The sequence below is a fragment of the Acanthochromis polyacanthus genome, chromosome 1 (genome assembly GCF_021347895.1).
Source record: "Acanthochromis polyacanthus isolate Apoly-LR-REF ecotype Palm Island chromosome 1, KAUST_Apoly_ChrSc, whole genome shotgun sequence".
Lineage (NCBI taxonomy): Eukaryota > Metazoa > Chordata > Actinopteri > Pomacentridae > Acanthochromis > Acanthochromis polyacanthus.
The window spans coordinates 40,386,957-40,400,427 of NC_067113.1; the positions used below are offsets into that span (position 1 = coordinate 40,386,957).

Sequence of the window (13,471 nt, forward strand, 5' to 3'; positions counted from 1 at the left end):
CGTCACCTTCTTCAGAGCGTCTGAAGCAGCCAATCAGGTCGCAGCTTCTTCTAATTTTTTTTCTCCACTCGTAAACACGTGTACGAAGCGGTGTGTGTTCCTGTCCCAACGCAGAGAATTTAAACAGATAATACTCTTCAGCCGTATGTAAGTAAACGTACCTTTAATATTGTGGATCAGGACTAATGACTGTATTTATTTATGTTGCTAATACGTAGCATTAAGCATCTTTAAAGACTCTAAAACACGAGAAAATGTGAAGCTAACAAGTTAGCAAACAGTTTACATGGCTATATACATGCTGTAAAGGGTTTAACAACGTGTTAATGACAATATTTAACACTATTTATTTGTCGTATATATGATTTTGAGTAATTTAAATACTGAACAGGTTTATTAAATCCGTAGAAAGATTTTTAGAGGCCCGTTTTGTTGCGCTCTAACAGTTCGTTGAATGTGATGTTTAGTACCATGTAACACTGCTGGTTAAGGAGTAATGTTTCCTCGTGGATTCTTACCTAAAATTGATACAGAAACATAAGTGACTGGGTTTAAATCTGTCACTAAACAGGGGAGTCATTCTATTCAATGTTAATGTACAATTGATCAGATTCACAACCAATCTTCAGTCTGGTTTGTTTGTCCATCTCCAACCCTCTGCTCCACACATACGTCTGTACATGTAAAATACATTCCATTTTACATTATTTTATGTTTAGTTTGGATGTTTGGTGGTACTATGCCTGCCATTCGTCCTCATCTTTTGTTGTTTGTGATGCTATGCGGTGAGACAAACAACCAAAAAATCCCCCAACACAGACAGGTTCCTAAGAAACATTGAAATCAAATAGTTCCACAGGAATTTGTTTGTACTTTCAGAACATCCTCAAAATGGCAAAGAGCCTCCGGAGTAAATGGAAGCGAAAAATGCGGGCAGAGAAGAGGAAGAAAAATGCGCCCAAGGAGCTGGCCCGACTGAAACAAGCTCTGAATCTGGACAAGAAAGGAGAAGCTGCGATGACCGACATGCAGGAGATCGCCACAGTGGTGCCGGCTGACAAGATAAAGAAGGAAGGAGATGTCGAAATGGCAGAACTGGAGGGAGACGGTAAGTGAGACAGAAAATGGGCTTTTATAGTTTTTCATCGCCCTGGTTCCTGTAGATTTTAGGTGAAGTCTTTCTCAGCGAGCAAATCTCTGCTTCTTTGTGTTCCAGATGGGAAGATGGACCTGGACAGGAAGCGCAACAAGAAAACTCTTTTGGATGAAAACGGACAGTATCCCGCATGGATGGGCCAAAGGCAGGCCAAGAAACTGAAAGGCAAGCGGATGGCACAGAAAAGCGGCAAAGGCAAGAAGAAGAAGGGCATCGCCTGGTAGAATGGAGGAAACCAGAAGATTGCTTCTTTGCCTTAAAGACTTTGGATGCAGAAACACAGCTTCATCATTTCATGTGTTCTTACATACGTGATTCAGTGCTGACTTTCTGCTGTTAAACCTTTCTCTGCTCAGTGAATTCTCAGATTCACAGCTGCGTCATGGAGCCTGAAATCGTCCAAAAGTTCGCCGCAGAATGTTGCTCTCGTGGAACAGCTGCTCCGCTTTGATTTCAGAACCAATCCTAAGAAGTTGGTGTTGATCTCACAGTGCTTTAGTGTGTTGTAGAAACAGATGAAACACGCGTGTTCTCGGCTACATGTTTAATCTTTCTGTACTCTGATAAAACATCGTTTCCTGTACTTTGGCTTATTTTTATTTACTGTATTGTAGGTTTTAGTTTTATGCCACTCAGGGCTGAATGATTATTTTCCTGCACAAGTGGTACATATCATACCCGACGGAATCATGTAGAAAAATGCAAGTTTTCTTTGAATCGTTCACTTCATAGACATAGATCAGGTAAAAGACATTAACCCTCCTGTTGTTGTCCTTAACAGGCACCAAAAAATAATGTTTCCTTGTCTGAAAAAAATCTAAAAATTCAGGAAAAAAAATCCTCAAATTTCTGAAAATTTGCAAAACCTTCAGGAAGAAATTCCAATAATTCCTTAAAAGTTTCCCTTAAAAGTTTTATTTAAAAAAAAAATGGAAAAAAATGAGAAAAAATCTTCCAAAAAAAATCCTAAACATATCTAAAGTGATTCCATATAAATATATCAGAAAAACTTCTAATATTTTCTTGAAGAACATTCACAAAAAAATCAACCAAAATCCAGAATTTTGCTGGATTTTAGTTGATTTTTTTTGTGAATGTTTTGAAAAACATTTTTAACATTTCTTTTTTTCCCACCAAAAAATGTTAAGGAAGTTTACATCAGAAGTTTCACTGTGAAAATATAGTTATTTTTCCCACATTTTCAAACTTTAAAACGGGTCAGTTTGACCCACAGGATGCCAGGAGGGTTTAAAAGCTAAACTGTTGTGTATTGACACTGACAAGAAATGATTTCTTTCAAGTAAGTGGTGTACAATCAAAAGAAGCTTTCCTTTTAAATATATTTTATTATCTCTAATCTGTTCATCGCAGCTAAAATGTGAAAAATTCTCATCATTAATACGGGTTTATTCCCTCTCACTACCTTTAGAAACTTTATACATCAATCCTGACACATCCTAAAATGACTCAATCAGCTGATCAAAAAAAACTCGCTAAGATTCATCCTATAAATACAGAAATAAATCCATTTCTTCTGCTGAAACCTGAGTCGACGTGAAGCTACATCAGCTCGACGTAAGCGGCCGGAAACAGGCCGATGCGTCCGTGACACTGTCCCTTCCACCAGCCCTCGTCGATCATCTCTATGTTGGTGATGACGTCGTCTGGATTGAAGGAGATCTCGTCGTCTGCCTCTGTGTGAAGAAGAGACCAAAGGATGTGTCCTCAGAAATGCAGACGTGATTAGAATTTAAAACAAGAAGCACTTTGGAGGCATCGTGATGAAAGAACATTAGAAATTTAACAGAAGTCCAAAAAAAAAATCACCGTTATTGTGCAGATTTATGCCACACAAACATGGAATCAGATCACCTATTTCACTTGGGAGTACTTGTGGCTGGAAATTTGATGTTTGGTGTGTGAAAATGAAGAGCTGAAGAAGCGTCCTACCTCCCTGGTAGTCGTAAATGGCTCTTGCCTGCTGGCCACATGTCAGGTCTTCATAGTCGTTATCCCCGTCTGGAGTAGAAAACAGTGAGATTCATGTAACTGCCACATTTTCATTTCCCTGTATTTTCTGTGTGTTTTGATGTTGTAAAGGTTTAATGCCACTAGAAGGCGCTGTGGCGCTACAGTCAGCTTTTGTATGCTGAGTAAAGTTAATTTCACATGAAGAAGCGATCTCAGAGAGAGAAGAAGTATGAGGAAAACTAAGACAAGCGTTAAAAGTTTAAGAAGATTTAAGATAAACAAGAAGAAAGAAGAAAACCCAGGCTAATTCCTCTCTGGGTACTCAGCCAACGAGGTATTTTGTCTGCTTTATTATGTAGTAGCTTTATTTTGTCAGTTGTCTTTGTTTTCTTTAAAGGCATTAGAGGAGATTTAATTTCCTACGACTGTGAACGTAGCATGCGCACATACAACCTCTCCCTCACCCCCTCTAACCAACCCCCTCTTAACATTTACGAAGAAACGCCCCCCTCCAGAAACTTGCGTAGGACTCGTGAAGTTGTCTTTTACGGCTGGGTCCCCCTGGATCTTTATCTGCCATTATGTAAAAAACAAGTCGCCAGCTAACTACGAAGCTATACCAAAGCAACACATACAGAAAACACGTAAGTCCAAGGCGTACGTAATCTACGTAACTAGGCCTGAGCCGGAAGATTTTTGATTGATAGGAAAGTGAGCAAACCAATGACGTATATATAGAGCTCTATATATACGTCATTGGAGCAAACCAAACGCCTCGGTCCGAGCGCGCTGATTGGCTGATGTTTTTCAGGTCCTGCCATGTCCACAGTTTTTTTTATTCTTTTAGAGACCATACATACAAGTCCACTAAAGGTCAGTATATTCATTTTATGTGAATCAGACAAATTAAACAAAAAAAAAAAACATCCTCCATAATGCCTTTAAGCTAATTCTTGTCTCATCTGTGTTTTAGTTTTCACGGTGCTATTTATGAATCGGTGGATTCAATAAATTCATCAGTTTGAGAAAGCCACTTGTGTCTGTCGGTACCTGGAGGAATTATACATGTATTAAAAGGATTCCGTTTTAAGCGATCGTTTTGCTCAGAGACAGACCTGTTGGCATGGGAGGAGGCGGTTCGGCCAGCTCCTCGTAATCCCCGCCGTCCTCCTCCACCTCTGCTGTCCTCACAGGAAGAGGCGGAGCGTCGAGGAAATCGTCTGAGCGAGGCGGCAACGCTGGGGGCTCGTCGTACACTGGGGGCTCTTCGTACTCCGGCTCCTCCTGGACACGACACAGAAAACTGATTCCTGGGGAAATTTCAGGTGTGCTGGCTGAGAGCTGCTGCAGCTGTTTGCCAGAGGTTGTTCAGGAGGAACTCACTGCTGTGTTTCGCTTTCAACACAAATACCTTGTAGTTGGAAGGTTTAGGTCCCCAAAAAAGGCACTCAGGGACACACGAATTCATCAAAATAAAACAAGAAAAACATGGTGAAAGACAGAAAGCATGTCAGGTTTTGCAGCATCATTGGCAATCAGTATGAACTCAGTCTTGGTAAAGTGTTGTTCAAGCACTGCTTTAACCCTCCTGTTGTTTTCATTTACGGGCACCAAAAATATTGTCTCAGTGAAAAAAAAAATCCAAAAATTCAGCAAAAAAAAATTCCACAAATGTCTGAAAACTTGCAAAAACTTCAGGAAGAAAATTCCAATAATTCCTTAAAAGCTGTATTTTAAAAAATCCCCAAATTTGGCAAGAAAATTCTTGGAAATTTTTTCAAAAAATGAGTAAAAAATATTGTTTTCTTGTCTGAAAAAAATCTAAAAATTCAGCAAAAAATAATCCTCAAATTTCTGAATATTTGCAAAACCTTCAGGGAGAAAATTCCAACAATTCCTTAAAAGTTTTATTAAAAAATGTAAAGAAAACTCTTGGAAATATTTTCAAAAATAAGTAAAAATCTCCCCAAAATATCCTAAAAATATCTAAAGTGATTACTAATGCATCAGTAAAACTTCTGATGCTTTCTTAAGAACATTCACACAAAAAAATCTACCAAAATCCAGCGAAATTCGATGTTCAAGATTTCCCCAAAATGTTGAAAATGTGGACATCCGACATTTCCTGTGAAAATATTTTTTTCTCTCCACATTTTCAAACTTTAAAACGGATCAATTTGACTCGCAGGACGACACGAGGGTTAGTCACAGTCTGGAAACGAACCCAGAGACATTTTTATATTGCATGACAACTTCCTGTTTTGTTGGAAGAATAAGTGCGTTTCCATTAGAATAAAGTTGTGATTTTGGTATCGTTATAAAGACCTGCAGCTGTTGAGCATGAAGACAGATGCTTCCAAACTCCAAACGTGAAGGAGAATATAGCAGGTTGGAGTATTTAGAGACGGAGGAAAAGTCCAGCAGTTTCCAATCAATTAAGGTCTAAATCACAAATACTAAAGCTCATTTGAGTTACATATTAGTTTTGCAATAAAGAAAAGTCACATTCTAATGCCAATTATGTGCTTTTGGAGGGAACATTGTGCATTTCAGAGCAGGAATTCCTTTCTGAAGTCTCCAAAAAGCTGCAAAACCCTTTAATTTAGGAGCAAACTTGTCTGAAACTGAACATCCTAAGACGAATGAACAGACATAAATAAAAATAGAGTCTTGGAAGTATCTTAACTCTTGAACAGAGTCTGTAGGTACACATAGTTGGTCAGGGGTTCATCCTACAGCAAGATAAAGACCCAAAACATCAGTCCAAGCTCTGCCAGAACTACCTCAGGAAAAAAAGAAGCAGATGGTGAGCTTCTCTTCAGACTTAAACCCTGTGGAGCTCGTTTGGAACGAACCGGACAGAGGAGTGAAAGAACCTACAAGAAGCACACATTTATGGGAACTTCTGCTGCAGAGCTGGGACAACTTCCTGAAGAACATTTGATTTCCACTGTGAAAAATACCACAAGTGTGTTCAGCTGTTACACCTGCCAACGGTGGCTACTTTGATTTTTTTTAAACTTCATCTGCTTGTTTGTTCTATGCTTTCATTTCAGAGTACAATGAGGCATTAACGTGCACAATTCCCAACAAAAACTTTGGAGCAGTAGTGCATATCCGAGCAGTGAACTTTTAAAGTAGAGTAGGTTCAAGATAAGTTGAGTCTGTTCTCCTATACGGCGCCGATCATTTTAAAACTCATAGAAACAGTGACATTAAATCAATCGTGTCAGCACTAAAAGTCAAAGCAAGAACCGCATCAGCAACACTTTAACTTGTGTTTTCTGAGTTTCCCTTCAGCAGTCACACTAATCAATGATGTAAAAAGCTCAAAGCCACTGAATAAGAAGGTTTCAGTGTCTCTTTGTGTGTCTGAAACAGGTTGCTGATAACGTAGAGAAGCTGATGTCTGATGTTCTCACCTCTGGTTCAGGTTCTGGTTCAGGTTCTGGTTCAGGTTCTGGGGTTTCTTGTATCTCCGGCATGTGTGGGTGGATTTCTGGTGGAGGCATGTCGTACTCTGGCTCCACATCTGGAACAGGTGGGGGCCGACTCTCCTCCTCTCTGCTGATCTGCTCCTAAAGGAAACAACCAGAATCAGTCGTGTGAGCCGAGGAACAACTTGAAGCGTTTGTCGAAGCGCCGCCGTTTGCTACCTGCTGCCTGCGTCTGGCCTCCTCTCTCTCTCTGCTCTCTCTGGCTTGTCTTCTCGCTCTTTCTTCCTCCGCCTTCCTCCTGTTCTCCTCGTCCGAAGCCTTGGCCATGTTCTCGAAACGGGCCTTCAGTTTGCCTGCTCCTGCGCCGGCTGCACAGAACAAACGGAAAGAAATGAAACGCATCGGCAGCGGCCTCTGCTGCGTTTCTGCTTGCTCCGACATGGAAACAGTTGAGCAGCTGTGGGTTTATTTGTTGTTTTTATAAGAAGATGAGGGGTATAAATGAACTTACAGGCCTCTGTCGGCTGCGTCTTTTCATAGGCAGAGCTCGGAGAGTCGATGTCTGAGAATCCCGCTGCGCTCTGGAGGTTAATAATGAACAAGAAGACTTTTGTTTCTCTGAAAGGTCACACCAAATGAACTCTTTCACAGAAAATATTGCTCTGTTATTTAACTGAATGGCAGAAAATGCATCTAAATTTAGCATTAGCTTTTCAAAAGTCCCTCAATTACATCCTGACTCTTCTGTCATTTCAGTGCAGATTAAACAATTCATCAAAGTCTCCTCCTGACACTGACCTTGTCCATACGGTCTGCCTGCACTCCGTAACGACCCCCAAAGCCTGCTGAATAATCTGAACAGGTACATTTGATCAGTCCGATGAAGTCCTCCGATATTTAAAATTACACATTTATGACTTTTCTCCCTACCTTTTTGCGACTGATGTTTCTCCGTCTCGCTTTTATAATCGTAGCCCAGAGCAGCTTTATCCACCTTCTCCTTCTCGACGCCAAACTTCCCTCCAAAACCCTTCGAGTAATCTGCAAGCGAAACGTGTAGGAGAAGAAATAACAAAGCAAGGAGATGTCAGGAAAAAGGAAGTGTCGAGACTCCCAGCTGGATCATTCAAGCCTAAAGCGTCACATTTTTAGAACAATTTCTGCTCAAAAACTGGAAACGTAAAGATATCTGAAGCTACGTTTGAACAACAAAATCTCAGGAAAAACTAAAAAAAACATCAGAAATGTTCACTGTTTTGGTGGCACAACATGTCATAGCTGCTCAGTCAGTTATGAGAGTTCAATGAAAATTGCTTTTTCCAGTTTTTGTGACCAGCTGAAATATAAACAAACAACAGTCCTCGTGAAAAGTCTCATGTTTGGCTCGCATTAACAAAATAATCGATAATTCGGACATCAACCTGTGGTATTTCTGAAATAATATGCAGCTGTATGTGGCAATAATACAACAACAAACACAAAGAATACTTTTAATTATGAAGTATTTGGTCAAAAGAGTGAAAGAAAAGCACTTTTTAACCTGAATTTTCAAAATTGATTGCGCAGGCATGGCAAGTTGTATCACAGAAAGAAAAGTATTAGAAAACCTGATCAAAGTAGAACAGAATAGAATGTGCTTCACTGTCATAAAGTGTACAACAAGATTAGAGAGCTTCTCCTTTTCAGTGCAAACAGCAGAATGTGCAAGATAAAAGTCTTAAAACATCTTAAAGGCGGTGCAAACAGTCTCTGTACAAATATTACCACATAAATGTCACATACGATAAATAGCTTAAAAAATATATGAGAATTGTAAAGAAAAATAATGTATTGCACTGTAAAAAAGGTGTGTTTCATACTTTGGTATGAGTGTATTGCACGAGGTGAGTGGATACGAGGCATTCAAGGACAATATTACAGATTCTGAATCAATGACATCATGAGGTAACTTTGACATTTTCAGACTTTTATCTTAGCCTTTTAAGCTTCAGTCAATTCCAGCCATTGTCAGTACAAAAAAATCGTTAATATTCTATTTTTAAATTAAAAAAATGACGAAAAATACAGGGAATATTGGACGCACATCGCGAGGTCCATTTCCTTGAAAACGACCGATTCGTGGATTTTATACCGACTTCAGGACATGTTTTGGACAAAATAGTTTACTGGCTTGTTTCGTCTGGATGTAAAAGGTTGGATTATGGCCGTTTTTTGTGGAATATTTTCATCTGTGTGTAATAATGAACCTGGAAATGTGAGTCGCGCTGTGTGCGTTGAAGCCGTGTATAGAGAACGGATGGATGAATATTCGTTTTTGTCGGACAAATGTGTTTTTCTCACCCGCTGTGGTAATCACATCTGAAAGTGGTTTATACCGGCGGATTCATGAGAATCTAAGCTTTCCATCGGCGTATAGTGTTTGTATAATCGCGTTTGCAGCCGTCGGACATTCTTGAAATTCCTATGCAAATTAGTAGGTGTACCGCCGGCGGTACACTGAAGCTTAATAACTCCAGAGATATTGTCGTTCAAACAGAGCCTCGAGTTTCAATGTGAGAAAAAACATCCTAAAAGTCAAGCTAAAAGCTAAAATTTCACAGATAGCATCGCAAATATCTATAGTTTATGCTAAAAGAAAGATGACAGATGTTCGACCTTAAGGGGCCTGGTGATTTAAGGTGGACTAACCCACTTCATCCGTCACTAACCTCTCTGTGACTGATGCTTCTCTGTTTCTCCTTTATAGTCGTAGCCCAGAGCTGCTTTGTCCACCTTCTCCGTCTCCACGCCGTACTTCCCTCCAAACCCCTTTGCATAGTCTGATGAAAAGGCAAAAGCAGAATTAAGCAAAACCAAAACCAAAACCGGCAATCTGAACAACTTGAGCTCACCTTTTTGGGACTGATGCTTCTCTGTTTCTCCTTTATAGTCGTAGCCCAGAGCTGCTTTGTCCACCTTCTCCTTCTCAACGCCGTACTTTCCTCCAAATCCCTTTGAGTAATCTAAAAAAGGTGAAGAAAGTGCTGCGTGAGATCTTCTGCTCAGTGGTAACTTCACAGACAGGATAGCAGAGAGAAGTGTGGGGGAAGGACCTGAAGCAAACTCCAACCCATGGCCATCGTGTTGGGGTTTATGTGTTGCCCGTTCAACAGTTAAACAACCGTCATCTTCTAAAAGCAGAAAACTGTAAATTAGATGGAGAACCTACCTTTCTGGGATCCATGTTGCTCCACTTCCCCTTTGTATTCAAAGCCCATAGCAGACTGCACAGAGAAAACCAAGACTGCATTCAGTGATCATGACAGATAATAGAAAACATTAGCTGGTGATGACTCCTTTTAAATGAAACTGTAAAGTTTAAATTCTTTAACCCTCGTGTCGTCCTGCGGGTTTAAAGTTTGAAAATGTGGGGAAAAAAATATTTTCACAGTGAAACTTCTGATGTCCACATTTTCAACATTTTTGGGAAATCTTTGAACATTTTTCAGTGGAAAAAAAAAGAAATGTTGAAAATGTTTCTTAAGAACAAAATCCAGTGAATTTATCTGGATTTTGGTTGATTTTTTTGTGAATGTTCTTAAAGAAAATGTTAGAAGTTTTACTGATATTTATGTAATCACTTGTATGATATTTGGGAAGATTTGTACTTTTTTAAAAAAATATTTACAAGAATTTTCTTACCAAATTTGGTAGATTTTTTTTAAATAAAACCTTTAAGGGATTATTGGAATTTTCTTCCTGAAGGTTTTGCAAATTTTCAGAAATTTGGGGACATTTTTTTGCTGATTTTTTAAATTTTTTTCCAGATAAGGAAACTATATATTTTTTTGACAACAGGAGGGTTAATGTAATTCAAAACAGATAGAAAATCTGTTTAAAAAGATGCTAAAATGGGTGCTGTCTTTGTTTGTTTTTGTCAAATCTTTCTCCTCACCTTATCCACTCGGTCTTTCTGAACCCCGTATTTCCCTCCGAACCCTTTTGTCGCATCTTTCTGGGAGGAGTGCTGCTCGACTTGAGCCACGTAGTCGTGACCGAGAGCAGCCTGGACAGCAGATACGTTCATGAACGAGCAGCACGAGGACAAAACACAGAAATGTGACAGTCTGGCAGCACTTAAGTCAAAGATTCCACCATGTATTTCTGACTATTAAAGGAGCAGTTTGTCAACCTTGTCCATTCGGTCCTTCTCCACTCCAAACTTCCCTCCGTATCCGTATGACGCTTTGGGAACGTGCTCCTTCTGCTTCACCTGCTCATGCTCCACAGCCACTTTGCTTCTGAGCTCTGCAACGCTGCAGAGATCAAACGGTAAAAAGGCTCCATTTGTAAAAGCACACAGTAATATGAACTTTTAGAAATGTGGGTCTTTCGTCAGAAACACCTCCATAAATCATATTTAGGCTAGAAAAGTAGTCAGAAACAAACTTTAAAATGCTGAATTAAAGAAAGCAGCAACAGCAACACGAGTTTCAAAGCAATGTCAAATATAAAAAATGAAAATAAAGACAGAAAAGTATATAAAAACAATCATCAGAGGAATAATGAAAGGTCCTGAGTCACGTTTTTGGTTCTGGTATTTTAAAATGCCATTAATAAACATATTAAAGGTCAGACTATGAAATTATTTCCACTACACGTCAAAGTGAAAACAGATTTCTCACAAGGTAAAGTCATTTAATAAAACATCCAATCACAGTTCTCTTTTTTGTAATGTTGAAAAGCAGCACAAACCAACAGTTTTTAGAGGAACTGCAGTCAACGTTAAATGATAAGAAACTGACTGTCACGCTGAGAAACTTTAGCAAGCAAATGTTCCATATTTTACTCTTGAAACCGTCTTCAGTCATACTGTGAAATAGCCGCACCTTTTTGCGCTCTCTAAATAAATACGTTTTACCCCATTTTGGTCAGTCCTTGGTTTCGATAAGAGTTGATAAGTTGCATGATCCTTTGTAGATCAGGGTGTTAATAAGTAGAACTGCAACGATAACTTGGTGGTTGCTGTTTCACCTTTATTTTATTTTATTTTTTTCATTTTTATTTTTTATTTATTTTTCATTTTTATTTTATTTATTTTTAATTTCTTTTAATTTTATTTTTTTAATTTTTTAATTTTAATTTTATCTGTACTTGCACCAAGAGAACCAGAGAAAATTCCTTGTACGTGTAAAAACCTACTTGGCAATAAAACCGATTCTGATTCTGATGTTACACTCTAAAACAAGCCATTACAGTCAAAGTTGTAAATGTTAATAAGCTCTTAACAAATCATTTTGCCGCAGATATTCTATACTGACACATTCCTAACATCTATTAAGTGTTCTGCTTGACAAAAACACACTGTAAATTCACCAAACTAAACTTTTTATAACCCTTTATAAAGAATGACTGATTAAGAAACAGCATCAAAATCTCCGATTAATCTCTCGTCCTGTTCTTTCTGTCTGACTTTCTGGTGTGACCACAGGTTTAAATCTCTCTGTCTGAGTGTCATCATCGTGTATTTTCCATATTAGGAGCGACTTGCAGCCCGTCAGCCTCCTCTGCTCACTTCCTCTTCCTGTTGCCACACTTCGCCCACTGTGACCTGCATTTCCCTGCAGCCTCTAAACACCCCGAAGTTCCTCTCTTCATCTTTCTTCTCACCTGATGTGCTCTTTACGTCCCGAGCCCTCGATGGTTTTGGCCCCCCACCTCTGCTCCTGCTCCGACACGTCATTCTGAAGAACAGAAAAAGCAGACAGAGGTTAATTAAAGAACACCTCCCCTGCCCTTTTCCTCGCATTAATGCACAATCCAGGAAGTGTACGGCACCTCAAAGTCGGGGTCTGTCTCCCAGTCGTCCCCCTCTGCTGCCACCTTCATGCTCACATTGTGGCCCACCACTGACTTCCACATCTGGGGACATAAAAATACAGTAAGCAGCTAGAACCAAGACAATAATCAGTCAATGTGCAGTAAAGTGCTGCTATTGTAGTGCATTTGATGACTGAAATAAACTCATGTTCAACCACAAGCTCTGACCACTGTGTGCTGAAGTCTCAAAAAGGAAGTTCTTTTTAACATGAAGCTTCATTTCCTCATAGAGAAACACTTCAGGGCCTCTAAAATACGACACTGAAACACCTAAAAAGCACCATTAGTTAAGGGAATTAAGCACTAATCACCTTCTAATCCTCCTCAATGAACTGAAAATGGTTATTTCTTGAAAGAAAAATAGAATCCTTTGACAGCTGTTGTCCATTTAATCAGATTTCTGTAGTCACTAGTGCTGAAGGTTTGCTACTACAACAACGGTAATAATGCAAATACTGGACATAAAGCTTCTTAACGCTGAATCTCCATCACTTTTTAAGTCATCCACATGTAAAATTATTGAGTGACACTTGCATTAACGGTTCACTGCTGAGCACCATTTAAAACTGCGTCTGACTGGATCTACTTCCTTAATTAAACAGAAGCAATACTGAAGTAAAAAAACACCCGCAGGTCTGTTAAAAGCTAGTTTGGAAGCAAAAAAATCAACTTTACCTTTCAGTAGCTGTGCAGTAAATCCGTGTAAATGTGGGTTTCTCCACCACAAACTCCTGCTGAAGCTGCGAACAAGCCGGGACAGTTTGATGGGCGACGAGTGAACGCGCATCCCGCACACGTGAACGCGCGTCGATGTAAATAAAAGCGCAATCGATGATGTCATCAGCAACTCCCGAAATGGTCCGATGTTTTTACACGTAATATTATGTACATTTAAATGCTATTTATAAAAAAAAAAAATAAAAAAAAAGAAGTCTCGACATGTTTCATTCAGGGACCCTCAGAAAATCCAATATTGACGACTTCATAAAGTAGTGATAAATGTTAGGGATACACAGCATGCTCCAAATGTTATAATCAAAAAAATAAA

The 13,471-nt window shown here is 39.2% G+C and overlaps 3 protein-coding genes across 4 annotated transcripts in view; 1 reads left to right on the forward strand and 2 right to left on the reverse strand.

Moving 5' to 3' along the window:
• golgb1 (golgin B1) overlaps positions 1-13,471 on the reverse strand; it is a 125,660-nt gene that overhangs the window by 87,234 nt on the left and 24,955 nt on the right. The window lies entirely within an intron of this gene.
• Positions 16-1,739, forward strand: llph (LLP homolog, long-term synaptic facilitation factor). Its single transcript, XM_022213503.2, has 3 exons — positions 16-147; positions 880-1,108; positions 1,217-1,739. The coding sequence occupies exons 2-3, from the start codon at positions 892-894 to the stop codon at positions 1,378-1,380; spliced, it is 381 nt and encodes a 126-aa protein (XP_022069195.1). The 5' UTR covers positions 16-147; positions 880-891; the 3' UTR covers positions 1,381-1,739.
• Positions 2,483-13,310, reverse strand: hcls1 (hematopoietic cell-specific Lyn substrate 1). 2 transcript variants are annotated; one of them, XM_022213510.2, is made up of 16 exons: positions 13,099-13,307; positions 12,382-12,465; positions 12,214-12,287; positions 10,736-10,859; positions 10,499-10,609; positions 9,773-9,827; positions 9,456-9,566; positions 9,273-9,383; positions 7,495-7,605; positions 7,363-7,418; positions 7,076-7,145; positions 6,784-6,932; positions 6,550-6,705; positions 4,243-4,411; positions 3,107-3,175; positions 2,483-2,850 (listed from the first exon to the last, which is right to left on the reverse strand). In XM_022213510.2, the coding sequence occupies exons 2-16, from the start codon at positions 12,463-12,465 to the stop codon at positions 2,717-2,719; spliced, it is 1,584 nt and encodes a 527-aa protein (XP_022069202.2). In that variant the 5' UTR covers positions 13,099-13,307; the 3' UTR covers positions 2,483-2,716. The 2 variants fall into 2 exon arrangements, with proteins under 2 accessions (XP_022069202.2, XP_051812033.1); XM_051956073.1 differs by having other exon boundaries at positions 9,273-9,566; positions 13,099-13,310.